The sequence below is a fragment of the Acomys minous genome (genome assembly GCF_964271855.1).
Source record: "Acomys minous genome assembly, chromosome: 15".
Taxonomy (NCBI): Eukaryota; Metazoa; Chordata; class Mammalia; order Rodentia; family Muridae; genus Acomys; species Acomys minous.
The window spans coordinates 82,083,674-82,098,456 of record NC_140497.1 but is presented as its reverse complement, the minus strand read 5'-3'; the positions used below and the strand labels follow the sequence as shown (position 1 = coordinate 82,098,456).

The following is a 14,783-nucleotide window of genomic DNA, read 5'->3' as shown; positions in this document are numbered from 1 at the left end:
AAATGTTGGCCAAAGGGAACGTGTCATGTGGCCCAAGAATAAAGCCAGCTCCGAGTGCTTGTGAGAAAACAAGACAAGAGTGTCATGGCTGCATTTTCTTTCAAGCCACATAATTGTTCCCAGAATGTGTCTCCATGCTCGCTCCAGGAGGAGCAGGTACGAGTAAGTTCACTTCAGATTATTCCTTACAACCGGCTATTGTTATTTGTTTAGACGCTTCTATGGAAAACCATGTTTTTGCCCTTTGCAGGTTGCCCTTGGTGTTATATACAGCTTGAACTCATGAGAACTTTGCTCACATGACTCTTCTTAACCCTCCGAGTATAAATAGTCTGATGCTCTGAATAAAGTTGCCTATTGCATGAGACATTGGTCCGCCTCATTTTTAGGCTCCACTCTCCCAGGCTCCAGCACCTTTAGAGCATAAACAGACCCCTGAGCATTACAGAGGCTATAGCCAGTGCTGCTGGTCACCTTCCACAGCCTGATGATAAGACCTGTTGCTGAGGAACATGGAGAAATCAAGCTGTTACTCAGCTGACAGTTTCACCCCCTGCCCACTGACGAGTATTCATAGTGTTGAAAGTTCTATACATGCTACCAAGGATGAAAGTAATCGTCCGTTTGACCCAGCTAATGGACCCTCTGAGCCACAATAGTGACCTGCCCACAGGATATGTCTACTAGTACAATAGTAGCATGAAAGTTATAGGATAAACCGACCAGTCTTTGGTTGGACTTAAGGCATGCTCCATGAGATGGAACTTGTACCTGATACCATTAATGAAGCCAAGAGCCTGATCCAAGATAGGCCATGGGCTCTAGGGGAGAACCTACTACCATTATTCTGATAAATAAATATAGCATAAAAACATATTGCTATACCCATAGGTCAGCTTTACCCATAGGTCAAACCTCATCGGAGAAGACGGTAACTAACATAGCGACCCCCAACTAGACACTGTGCAGAAAACGAGAGACCCTTCAGCCCTAAGTGGGATACTTTAATCACACCCCCCATAAGGATTGTGGTAGTTTGAGTAAGAATATTCCAGATGCTTGAATACCTGGTCTCCAGCTCTTGAAACTGCTTAGCAAGTATTAGGAGGGGACGGCCTTGATGGATGAGGGGTGACACGGGAGGTAGGCCTTGAGTTTCAAAGGACTTGCATCATTCCCAGTGGCTCTTGGCCTTAGCGCCATCATTCTTGAAGCCCCTGAGCCATGAGAATGAGGTTAAGGAAAAAGAGAACGTGGAGGCTGAAGCAAGCACAAGAGAAGAAAGATAAGAGACAGAGGTCTAAGAAAATTAGTTCACGCATCCACAAAGGCTGAAGGAGCAAAACTCAGGGATGCTGAAGGCCGGGACACTGGTACAATCTGCTGGACTGTATGCTACTGTGGGTAGTAAGTCTCAGTGGATCTGAAGCATCACTGTCTACTCACAGAGACCTCCTGAAGACTGCCTGCCTTACAAACTAGAACAGTTCCCGTTAGCCCTCTGCCCCGGCCCTGTGGCATTCTAGACCGGTTCTCTTCCTACTTGTAGCCAAGTGTAACTCTTTTACAATAAGTCGTCTTCCTTACTGTTAGCTGAAGAGTCAAAAGAGGAAAAGAAATGTAATTGAGGTAGAGGTCTATACAGAAGGGGGCGTGGAATGACTGCAGGAGCCGGAGGTCGTGGATGAAATCAAGGAAATGGTGCTTTCCAGAACAACAAGCCAGGTGCACATATTGAGCCCAGAGAGATTGTGACAGCGTCCACAAAACCTGCGTAAGTTCAATCAAACCACACAAAAGTCCCAGCACAGAGAAGGGGAAGTGGCCACAGCGTTTCATTCCCATGCAAGAATCCATTTGGGATTAATTAGTTGCTGGGAGAGGGAAAATCACTTCCCTTTAATGGAGCAACATTGGGAATATCAACTACACTCCAAATCAGGCCTCGTATGTGGGAGCAGTTGGCCATAACAAATCGAACTCCATAGTTTGTTCTTATTGTTTGTTTTTGTGCTGTGCTCTGTGTGTGTGTGTGTGTGTGCGCGCGCGCGCGTGTTCAAAGAGATGTACTTTTGTGGGGAAGGTTGATCGCTTTTATTTTTCTCATTTTATTATTATTTTACTATTTTTCTGTGGAGGTGTGTACTTTGTCTGCACCATAGTCTGTGTACCAGTTGCATGCTTGGTGCCCTTGGAGGCCAAAGGAGGGCATCAGGCATCAGAACCCCAAATCTTTTAATATTTAGTCATCTGGGGCCATCAAAATATCTTGTATAAACCTGTCATGGTAGCGCACACCTTTAATCCCAGTACTCAGGGAGGCAGAGGCAGGCAGATCGCTGTGCGATTGAGGCCATCCTGGTTTACAAAGTGAGTCCAGGACAACCAAGGTTACATAGAGAAACATTGTCTCAAAAAACAAAACAAACAAAAACGAAAGTCCTGTGTGGTGACATTAAAACACGATCTGTAAAAAAAGCTTACCCCAAAAAAAGATAAAAGTGGAAAGTTTACTAAACACACTGTTTAACAGCCACAGACAATTTGATGAATATAGCTCACCTAAAATGATTGAGTTGGTGAGAATTTTTTATAGAAATTAATGGGGAGCTTATTTCCTCTCATCTCATCGCATGGGTAAGGTTCGCATGCCCACCAGTCTCTCTTGAGGCTGCCCAGTTAGGCCAGCTTCCGTAGTTTCTTGAAATGAGGTTCTGTGTCCTTGTGGTAACATATCACAAGCCGTTGGGTTAGGTCTCAAGCACCGAAGAGCCGATAGTTAAAGTGTAGGAAATGTTCATTTTCTTTTTGGAGTTTTTTTGTCCCTACAAACCTCACTTTCTCTGTGTCTTGAATAACCTCATCCCTTTATTCGTATTTATTGTTTGAAAATAGGTTGGGAAATTTTTGTAAGAAAGCATTGAGTATCTGTGCCATTCCCTATTTCTGAGATGTGCTACTATCAGGCTCTCCCTGCAACCCCAGGGATTTCTGGACTGCCTCTGACAGTCCTCTTCTCAGAGGTTATGGGTGGTCGCCAGAGACATTCTGAACTTCTCTAAGGTCGTCTGTGACCCCACTTGGAAGAAAAAGCGGCAGTAATTACCCACTAAGTAACTATCTGCAAAGCTAAGACAACCTATACTTTAAATGCACTTTTTCCCCTGGTGGGGCCAGGTGCTCTCCAGAGTAGGAATCAGGGTGGGCTGTGGCTCCTAAGCTTGGACTCTCTGTCAAGGGTTTTAACCTTAGAGGAAGGAGATGCTTCTCCTGTCACTCAGGATCTAGGGGGCAGGCTCACGGATTGTTGACCAATCGGGGAGAACGTTTGGTGGCTGTGTAAATTGTCCAATGAGGAGTTTTGGTCTTCGGTGACGGAGGCTGCACAATATTTGGGGTGCCATTGTGTGTCCCCGCCATATTGTCGTCCTGTGTCTTTGGCTGAGGCCCCCTGATCTCTCCTCTCGGTATCTGCGTCCCCTCCACTGACTGCAGGAGTCTCAGGAGGACAACAGGACACCCAGTGACTGGAAATGGTGCGTGCAGCAGGGCGTGGGCAGGAGGCTACTGCAGGCAGAGACCCCAGTAGGGACGCGGCCTTCCAAGGCAGCTGAGTACAACAGTTTCCTCCGGCTCCGCCGGGTCCCGCTGCCCGGATCCCTCTGGGTGGAGCTGGGGCTGGTGGCAGAGCCAGGTCTTCTCTGAGTGCGCAATGCTGCGGTTTCTCAGGTCAGCTGGGCGCCAGCAGCCGGCGGCTGTGAGTCTGAGCTGTGTAGGCGGAGAATCGTGGGGGAACCTCGGCTCGTGTAAGGGGGCTTGGGCGGGGCTGAGGACCGCGAGGTGTGGTGATCTCCGGTTCTGTGCACGTTGTCAGGAAAGTAGGATGCCTGTATGTCTCCACAATGTCCTGATTTACTTAATCATTTTACAGCCTTTGTCGGTTTTATTGGCTACGATTTGACGAATACGCCTGGTTATTCTTGCGAGCTGGCCACTGGCCACCACGATTCTTTTATTCCGATCTTATCCGCTAATAGCAAAAGGCAAGTTACACACGAGCATCTCACACAATGGTATACAAAGTGAATGCCCAGGAAATGGTTAAAGAGGTTGAAGATGTGAGGGGTTCTCCTTAAGTTAGAGGCTGAGAACTGATAAGACTTAGCAGTGGGAGTGCAGAAATGTCCAGTGCACAGGCTGTTTGTGTTTATGTTGTGTTTGAAGTGAGCTGAGGCAGGGACCTTTCCTGTGCTAAGGCTTCTGGCTCTGGACAGTCGACCCTGTAATCATTCAATCGGCCCTGTTGCACTTTCTATAGTCGCAGGCAGGGGGTTACATCTGGTTGGGTTGATTAGTTTTATATATACATGTTGGTATATTGTTAGGTGTCGTTATTGAAATAAATTATTAATTTGTGCCTTAATGTGTTCTTCGTTGACGTCGATACTCAGAATAAACCAGTGCAGAGTCGACACTGAACAAAATAAAGTCATGTAGGCTTGGCTCACCCAGATAGCACCCACAGCACAGTGTGACTCAGAGCAGCCCTACCTTGTTTTCTGTACCCCGTCTTTCTTTCACATTTCAGGGGCACCTGCTTTTCCTATGAGTTTTATTCAAGGGAAGCTTATTCTAAATTCCAGGACTTCTATCCTTAGCCTAGGGGTCCTTTTTTCCCCCTGACACGGTGTTTCTTGTGTTCTGGCTATCGTGGAATTCACTTTGTAGACCAGGCTGGCCTCCAGCTCACAGAGATCCACCTGTTTCTGCCTCCTGAGTGCTGGGGTTAAGGGCGTACACCCCACCTCCATCCCCGGCTCTTATAACTCTAAATAAATGCCAGAATTTCCAAGTCCTTTGACGTTGCCAGACTCATTGGAAAGGAAAAGTCACAGATCCCTGGGTATGGTTGCATGGCTTGGTACCTATCAACGTGTTATTGGCCCTTGGACTGTTTCTAAACATTGTTTTAACATGAAGCATCTTCCTAGAGGTAGGCCATGACTGTATCCGAGTGGAGTATTGCAGTAGGATAAAGCACTACATGGTAGCTTCCAAGGCTTTCCTACTGTTGGGTCAAAGAGGGCTGTCTCTTGAAGTTAAAAACAGTGGTCAGATAGTTAACATACCATGAAACATTTTATTGGGTCAGTCAGTTCTCAGAACAACAGAGGCCAATAGAGGGCACCAGGTCACCTCGGGCTGGAAGTTGCCTTGTGGGTATTCAGGAACTGAATCTGGGTCCTCTGAAGGAGCAGCCAGTGAGTGCTCTTGGCCACTGAGTCATCTCTCTAGCCCCAGTGTTTAACTTTCTGATTGAAGGTTTCTTTGTGAAATGTGAGCAGAGCAGGCTGCCTTGCCTGGATGCTTCTCTTTGTGTAATTTTGTTTTCATAAAATACCAGTTTACTTAAACATTTAACTTTTACCAAAACATGTACCATACTTTTAACTAAAAAAAAAAATATGTTTATCTTATATGTGTGGATGTTTTGCCTGCATATATGTCTGTTCACTACATGTGTGCCTGGGACCTGTGGAAGAAGGGGATGGATCCTGTAGAACTGCAGTTACAGGTGGCTGTGAGCTGTCATACGGGTGTTAGAAATGAACCCAGGGGGCTGGAGAGATGGCTCAGAGGTTAAGAGCACTGGCTGCTCTTCCAGAGGTCCCCAGTTCAATTCCCAGCAACCACATGGTGGCTCACAACCATCTATAATGTGATCTGATGCCCTCTTCTAGTGTGCAAGCAGGACACTGTATACATAATAAATAAATAAATCTTTAAAAAAAAAAAAGAAATGAACCCAGTCCTCTGGAAGAATAACAAGTACTCTGAGCCACTGAGCTGTCTTCCCAGCCGCTAGATTTAAAGCTTTTAATAGGACTTTTTAAAAATGAATTGCTTTAATATTAATTAAATGAATATTTTCAGAATATTAGGACTTGTTTTTAAAGCTTGATTTTTTTTTTTAACAGAACTTAGAAGACATTTTTTCCCCCTCTAATAAAACAGCCTTAAGGCTGGGTAGATGGCTCAGTGGATAAAGTGCTTGCGTACAACACTAGGATCTGAGTTTGGATCGCTAGAAATGCAGGTGAAAGCTGGATGTATAGGGGCAGGCTTCTAACCCCAGTGCTGGTAGGGGTGGCGTGGAGGATGCTGGGAGGGTAAATAAGACATGGGAGTGGCGGAGAGGGCCTGGGACACGTGCTGGCTTAACCATTGTAGCTGAAATTACTGCTAGGTTTAGGGAGGAACCGTATGTTAAGGAAATATGGAAGAAAATAGTAGAAGAAAACACTCAGGACAGCTTCTGGTCCCTATCCATGCATGCGTGGGGCAAGTGCATTGACATATGCATGTTCATATACATATAACATATAAACACTAAACACACACACACCCCAGGTAGTGGTGGTGCATGCTTTTAAAACCAGCACATGGGAGGCAGAGAGGCAGGAAGATCTCTGAGTTTGAGGACAACCTTGTCTATAAAGTGAGTTCCAGGACAGCAAGGGGGCACACAGAGAGACCCTGTCTCAAAAAAACAAAAACAAAAACAAACAACAACAACAACAAAACAAAAAAACAAAGAAAAAGGAAAAAAGTCAAAGTACAAACTGAGGAATTCAGTTCTCTCTTTCTAACATGGATTCTGGAAATCAAACTCCGGTTAGCCGGCTTTAGTGACAAGCGCATCTCTCCAGCCCATTCACAAAACATTTTTTTTTCTAAAAGAAACATGAGCGAGCCACTGTGCAGCAGTGAATCAGCATTGGGGGTTTGTTGTTTGTTTGTTTATTGTAATAGTCATTATGTAGCCCTGGTTGTTTGCTGTGTAGACCAGGCTGGCCTCAAACTCACCAAGATCCACCTGCTCCTACCTCCCGAGTGCTAGGGTTAAAGGTGTGCACCATCCACCACACCCACTTGGAGATTTAGTAAGACATTTTTAAGCATAGAACACAGGGATTATTAGAAAGAGAGACCCCAGGCCAATTAAGTGCCTTTAGAGCAGATAATATGTAGCCTTTTGGTGGCTTTAAATAAGTTACATATTAAAGACACCCTAACTCCATTTCACTAATACATTTTGCTCTTTGACAATTTCACAACACTTATATACGACATGCTCTGGTTATACTGTCTCATATTTCTTTTCATCCTGTCATCACGGTCTCTTCCTCACACGTCTCTTTTCCATAGTCATAGGTTTTTTGTTTGTTTGTTTGTTTAGTTTCCCACAGAGTTTAATTGAGGCTGTCTGCCTATAAATTTAGAAATAACCACCTGACCTTGGTGGGCTCACCAATGGGTTTATAAGTAAATAGATATGTTCCTCTCCTAGAATGTGTGACTTGCCGTGGGTCAGAAGAAAGTGACTGGGCCCCACAAGCTCTTGCTCCATCCACAGTGGGCTGTTTTGATTAGGCCTAGTGCTGAGAGCTCGTCACTACCGTGGCCCACCTCTTTTTAAACTTTACTTTTGGTTTGTGTTTGCTTGTTTGTATGTGCATGATGTGGGTGCAGATGTCCATGGAGGGCAGAGAGGGCAACCGATCCCCAGAAACAGGAGTTGCTGTCTGATGTGGGTGTTGGACCCTCTGCAAGAGCAGCAAGTACTCTTGACCACTGAACTGTTTCTCCTGCCTCCTCCAACCCCTTTTTTAACATTCCTAAACAAATGTAGTTTATAGTAAGGTTAAAAAATTTCAAGACATTTCTTTTATAAATAAAAGCTGTAAGGTGGATTTGTTAAGGAGAATAATACATATATATATTTTTTTTTTATTATTATTTTTGCACTAAGTAAGCACAGTGTCTCTATTATCTTTGACAAGATTATATTTAGGAAAATATATGTTGCCTCTGCAAGCAAGTATGGCTTCATTAATATTACCTCTAGTTTCTAGTTTGTTTACTAGTACTGTGGATTATTTATAATGAGCTCATTCCATTTTTATTGAATGTATTCATTCATTCATTTTTAGTTATTTTTTATTTTTTATTTTTTAGGCAGGGTCTCATTATGTAGCTCTGACTGTCCTGGAACTCACTATGTAGACCAAGCTGGCCTTGAATTCACTGAGATCTGCCTCCAAGTGTTGGAATTAAAGGTGTGCACCACCACGCCCAGCTTTAAATTTCTAAATAAGAGTCATCTATAAGAAACCAGATACACGCTTCCAAATATCACTAGTGCATTCACTAAGGATGTACTAAGGTCCCTTATAAGTTGTGATAAGAGATTAAATTGTGTCCACTAAGCTAAGCTTCTTTAAGATTCATCATGCAAAGGATGAGTTTTTTAATTAGATGACCTCTAATGAGTATGCAGAAATATTGCAAGAACATTGAAATTTTAAAAGTAGCATATGCTTGGCTTCAACTGTTTGGAAAACCATACCATTCTTTAGACTTAGGTTGAGGAAGAGTCCTTCCCAATAGAAGTTTCCATACCCAGGAGAGGTAGAATATTTTCTCCATCGTGTCTAAGACTATATAGCCTCACAACAGTCTGTGTTGACTTTCTTGTGTCTATTAAGTAATTGAAAGTTACTATAAAAATTTGGAGGGACCTATGTAGTAGAAATTATCAACACAAGGGGTAGTCTGTTACAGTATTTTGTATCCGTTCGGCCTACAAAGCAAATAACTGACACAGGGAGACTGAAACGTTATTTAAAGCTGCCAGCACTTCGCCGGGCAGAGTCTAAACTGATTCTAATCTACTTGTAAACTAAACAAACTACTCTAAACCTTATAACACACATCTATTCCAAGCACTTGCCACTATGACCCCTGGGCTGGTCTGCGTCAAATTCCCAGCGTCTTCCTCCATCCGTCAGCAACCTCCTCCCTCTCCAGGAAGTCCTACCTTCCACTTCCTGTCCCTCTGCCTAGCTGATTGGCTAAACAGCGCTTTATTGACGGTTGATACATTCACTCAGCATTCTTCCACACTAGTCCCATTTTGCTTCTGCTTTGCCAGATATCTCTAATACGCTGTTAGAATTGCTGTATGAAAAAAAAAAGTCAGCATTATGAAATTGTATGTCTGGAATAAGTACATGACTTGAACCCATGTGGAACGTAGCACTGTGTCAGCTTTTTATGAATTAAGTCTAGATCTCCAGTGCTGTAAGGCTCATCCTTTCTCCTGGAAATATATGTGGGCTCTCTTTAGGAGTCAGTGACCTTTGAGGATGTGGCTGTGAACTTCACCCTGGAGGAGTGGGCTATGCTGAATCCATCCCAGAAGGACCTCTACAAAGATGTGATGCAGGAGACCTTGAGGAACCTGACCTATATAGGTGAAGATGACATTATTTTCTTACTTAGCCAATGAAAGAACAAGTGTTTCTTGCTCACCCATCCTGCTGCATGAATTAGATTATGGAAAAGGAGTCTAGTGGAATCACCTTACTGTGAATTTAGCTATAATCTTTTTCCCCCCCGTAGCAGTAATTCATTTTTCTTGGTTTATATATTTTTTAGGAAACAAATGGCAACAACAAAACATTGAAAATGAATATGAAAGTCTCTGGAGAAGACTAAGGTAATTTGTATCCTAGGAGACAGGAGTGTTCTTCCCAGTTCTTAATGTTGTAGCACATTTTATAAAGAAGTGATAGATACAAGTAAATCCAGCTTCAGGCGGTTTTAATTTCATCAAATCTCCTCCCAAACTGCATGTACATTAACCGTCAGCAATCAGGACATCCTAGTATTAGTAGCAACTAGAGCATCATGATACCACAAGTAACACTTTATCATGGGTCCTCTATACTAACTTTCCTCTGTTCATAATATTAAAAATATTGTATCAATTTATCTCCAAGCCTTAGCTATGCATTGTATATAAAACAAAATTTCTTTTTAGAATAGGATCAATTGTCAAGATAACTCATTATGTATATACTAGTATGTCAGAATCCGAGATTATTTTACTCACTAGTACATCAAAAATGTATACAGTATTAAGTATTGAAAATGTATTTAAATGTACTGTTTGCCAATAACAAAGACAGTATAACACAACTAGATACAAATATCTTTGTTTTTTTATTGCAAATGTCCTTAAACCAAATTGCACAAACATTTTTTAAAAGATTTATTGATTATGTATACAGTATGCATCAGATCACATTATAGATGCTTGTGAGCCACCATGTGGTTGCTGGGAATTGAACTCAGGACCTCTGGAAGAGCAGTCAGTGCTCTTAACCGCTGAGCCATATTTTTAAAATAATTATAGGGGATATGACTAACATTTGTTTTTGTCTTTGTTTTTGTCTTGAGACAGGGTTTTCTGTGTTGTAGTCTTGTGACTAACACTTCTTGTGGTAAATCATTAGTAAACAATTTTTTAGTAAAGCACTTTTCATTTTTTTTTTTTTTTTTTTGCAGTAGTCAGTTGTTGGAGAGACTGTGTGAATACACAGAAGGTCGTCAGCGTGCAGAAATCTTTAACTGGACGCCAGAGTGTGTTGTGAGCCAGAAATCATGTCCAAGGATTCCCACGTATGAAAGCCATGTGTATGGAGACGTGGTTATTGGCAATTTATCTCTCAAGGTTCCCCCTCATGCTCATCCAGGACAAAAACCATATGGCATTCAGGAATATAGAAAGGACTTGTATAAACCTAAGGAATCTGGGGACCCCTCCAGGTCTCCCACAACCTTTCAGAAGCATAAACGAATTCCCACGGAGGAGAAACCTGAAACTAGTCACGGTAACGAAAACTTTAGGTGTCTCATATCCAGTCAAAACGATGAAAAACCCTCCACTGGAGAAAAACACTATGAATGTAAGCAATGTGGGAAAGTATTCACTTCTTCCAGTTCTTTTCGGAGGCATGAAGAATACCACAGCCGAGAAAGATCGTATGTTTGTAAGCAGTGTGGGAAAGCCTTCCCTTTTCCGAGTTCCCTACAGATACACGAACGCATCCACACCGGTGAGAAGCCCTATACGTGTAAAGAGTGTGGGAAGACCTTCGCCCGGTCGAGTTCCCTTCTGACACACGAAAGGATTCACACCGGGGAAAAGCCCTATGTGTGTAAGCAGTGCGGGAAAGCCTTCACCGACCGCAGTTCGCTTCGATTTCACGAAATGATGCACAGCGGACAGAAACCCTATAAGTGTACAAAATGTGGCAAGGCCTTCGCTTCGTCGGGGGCCTTTCGAAAACATGAACGAACTCACACGGGGGAGCAGCTCTTCGTGTGTCTGCAGTGTGAGAAAGTGTTCAGCTGCGAGAGCGCTTTTCGGACACATAAAATCATACATTCTGGAGAATGTGTGTGCAAGCAGTGTGGTAAAGCCTTCACGAGCCACAGCTCTGTGAAGTACCACGAGCTGATGCACAGTGGGGAGAAGCCGTACGTGTGTAAGCAGTGTGGGAAAACCTTCAGGTCCCCTAAACAAGTTCAGATTCATAAACGAACGCACACGGGGGAGAAACCTTACGTCTGTAAGGAGTGCGGGAAAGCCTTTACTTTCCTCGGTTCCCTTCAGTACCACGAATTGATTCATACCGGAGAGAAACCCTATCTATGTAAACAGTGTGGGAAAGCCTTCAGGTCTTCGCGTCAGGTTCAGATACACGAGCGAACGCACACCGGGGAGAAGCCGTACGTGTGCAAGCAGTGTGGGAAAGCCTTCTTTTCCCTCTATCACTTAAGAAGACATGAAGTAATCCACAGTGGCACGAACCCCTATGTTTGTAAGCAATGCGGGAAAGCCTTCAGTTGGTTCAGTACCTTTCACAGTCATAAGCAGACCCACACCGGAGAAAAACCCTATTTGTGTAAGCAATGCGGGAAAGCCTTCTGTAGCCGCATATCATGGCGAAGACACGAGAAGGCGCACACTACAGTGAAGCCTTACGCGTGTGTGCAGTGTGGGAAAGCCTTTCGCTCTCCTAGTTACCTCAAAATACATGAAAGAATCCACACTGGAGAGAAACCTTTTATATGTTCTCAGTGTGGCAAGCCCTTTCGCTCTTTTCGTTACGTCAAATCACACGAGAGAAGTCACACTGGAGAGAAGCCCTTCGTGTGTACCGAGTGTGGGAAAGCCTTCAGTTACTACAGTTCATTCCATAGACACAGAAGAACTCACCAGACTGTAGCCTTGAATCCAGAACTTGAAAAGACTAAGTAACACCCATAAGACTGCGGTGTGGAGACAACTTGTGTAAAGAAAGGTTAAGCGTGCGAAAAACCTTCGGGTTCTGTTCATGGGTAAAGCATGAGCTCTAGGCTAGGCGTGGTGTGGCCGGAACTCAGCACCTGAGTGAGAGGCAGAGGGCAGGGAGTCTCAGAATTCCACCTGATCTACTAACTGAGTTCCCAGCCCCCCAGGGCTACAGAGTGAGACTGTTTGAAAAAAGACAAAGGATAAACTTGTTTGTGTGAAAAGCAAACTGGAAGAGCTGCCTTCATTTGGCACACGCGCAGATGTTTCCCCAGTAAAAAATAATTTGCTTGCCAAAGCACAAGAAACTCAAGAGTAGGAATTAGTGGCGCAGTCCTTTGAAATTCTGTCATGTGTGTTCATTCCCATACATGTCAGTAATGTGAAGGACTGGATACAATTTTTTTGCTTAAGAATGCTTTGGCAGATGCAAAAATCTGAGGAAACTGTGTAAATATATTGCACTCGTTGGAATTTATTAGGGATTTGTTTTTGTTTTTCAGAACTTGTCTTGCCATGTAACCCAGGCTGGCCTTGAACCAATTATCTTCCTGTTTCAACATCTAGAATATTTTGAGTGAGAGATGTCTGCTTCCACATCCCGCAGCAGTATCATTTTTTTTTTCTTTTGGTTTCTTAAGATAGGGTTTCTCTTGTGTAAGCCCTGGAACTCTGTAGACCAGGCTGGCCTCAAACTCAAGAGATCCACCCACCTGTGCCTCCCTAGTGCTGAGATTAAGGGTGTATGCCACCCCTACCCAACAGTAGTTCATTCTTTAAAAAAAAAAAACTTTTTGAACTCCATGCTTTACATTTTTTTGCTGTAGAAAATTATCTCTTTTTCAGCTATGTTTACAATTATGTGTAGATGCATGTGTTGGTGCGTAGATCTGGGCATATCCGTGTAGTTATTGCAGAAGCCAGAAGTGAATGTCAGATCCCCTGGGGCTGGAGTTCCAGGCAGTTGGGAGCTGCCCCATGTGGGTTCTCTGCAAGAGTCCAGGCCCTCTGCAAGACCTTTATAGACTCTAACCACTGACCCATTTCTCCAGCCCCTAGAAATTTATCTTTAAGTATGTGAAGTGGAGGATTGCTTAGGTACAGGACATGGAAACCAAAAAAAAAAAAACCTTTAAAAAAGAAAAAGGAGAAAAGAAGAAAGAATTAAAAACAAAATTGCATTGTCATTACATTAATTTTGTAAGTTGTTTTTTTTTTTTTTCAAGACAGGGTTTCTCTGTGTAACTTTGGCTGTTCTGGACTTGCTTTGTAGATCAGGCCAGCCTCGAACTCACAGAGATCCACCTGCCTCTACCTCCCTGAGTGCTGGGGTTATAGGCGCGAGCCACCACACCGAGCTGTAAGGTTTTGTTTTGTTTTGTTTTGTTTTAAAGCAGTAGTATATACAAATTTAATGGGTGATATCTTTTTTTGCATCAAATCAGGTAGTTTTTGTACATTTGTTGGTGAATTGATAGTTATTTGTAATATGCCAGAAGACATAAAGTGTCTTGTTTTCAAGCCCTTGCGATGAATGCGTGCGTGATGGAAAAGTGACTTTTTTGTGTGAATATTGAGTTGTTTCCCTCTTGATTCATATGACAAGTTCTTCCCATTTTTGTGGACTGTCATTTTGTCTCATGAACAAAAGCCACTTTTCTATTATACATTTTTGTTTGTTAACTTTTCTCCCCACCAGATGTTTTTCTAACATTTCTTGTCTCTGTGCTCAATAAAGTATTTCAAACCCCTTGTAGATTAGCAAATGTTAACTCTTCCCTCCCCCCGCCCCCTCCCCCACAAGACAGGGTTTCTCTGTGTACCTTTGGCTGTTCTGGACTCACTTTGTAGACCAGGCTGGCTTCGAACTCACAGTTATCTGCTTGCCTCTGCCTCCCAGAGCGCTGTGATTACAGGCGTGCGCTACGGCTCCCCGCTCAAATGTTAACGCTTATCTACTTAGAATGGAGGTATAAATGCACTCTGTAATCAGAGATCACATCACATTTACAAGTTGTTTCCATGTCACAAGCCATTTTTATTGTGCATATGTAATTAATGATTTTCCCTCAAGTAAATGTTGCTTTTCATGTCTGTCTTGTATCTTTGACTTTCATTATAATTTTTCCTTCGGTCATTGTACTAAAAGACCCGTTGGCATTAGTGGCCTCTTGCCAAAGACTCTAAGCACCATATAATAAATGTACTAACTCTGTCCATATGTAATAACCAAGTATGTCTCATTAGTGAGAGCATTACGTAGATGTTCTGGCAGTATTGGTGTTTAGCTTCCAGGGATTCACGGGGTTGGTTTGAGATAGTTAGGTGCCTCTGTTGAATATACCGAAGTATAAGTCTAATTCTCTGTTTGGTAGTCATAGTTGTCACTTGGAGGCCCTCAAATAATGCAGGGAAGGAAGTTTTAATCTGTGTGCACTACTAGTCACACTAGTGAAGAGGGGACGTTGCTGATTTTTGTGATTCAGAGTGTTGTATGCTTTGCTGGGTTACAGACAACTTTATAGAGTGTCCTTTTGTCATAGTTTGGGACACATAACTTGACAGCAGAAGATTTGGC

General features: G+C 43.1%; 1 protein-coding gene across 3 annotated transcripts; it reads left to right on the top strand.

The window, feature by feature from the left end:
- Nucleotides 1–3,380: 3,380 nt before the first annotated feature.
- On the top strand, nt 3,381–14,434 carry LOC311584769 (zinc finger protein 124-like; the record flags this gene model as incomplete). Of its 3 annotated transcripts, none has more annotated exons than XM_084759389.1 (5): nt 3,381–3,536; nt 9,191–9,317; nt 9,502–9,562; nt 10,414–13,689; nt 14,010–14,434. In XM_084759389.1, exons 1-4 carry the CDS (start codon nt 3,534–3,536, stop codon nt 12,170–12,172), a joined length of 1,950 nt encoding a protein of 649 aa, XP_084615515.1. In that variant the 5' UTR covers nt 3,381–3,533. The 3 variants fall into 3 exon arrangements, with proteins under 3 accessions (XP_084615515.1, XP_084615516.1, XP_084615517.1); XM_084759390.1 differs by lacking the exon at nt 14,010–14,434 and adding an exon at nt 3,932–4,043 and having other exon boundaries at nt 10,414–13,629; XM_084759391.1 differs by lacking the exons at nt 10,414–13,689; nt 14,010–14,434 and having other exon boundaries at nt 9,502–9,566.
- Nucleotides 14,435–14,783: the final 349 nt, after the last annotated feature.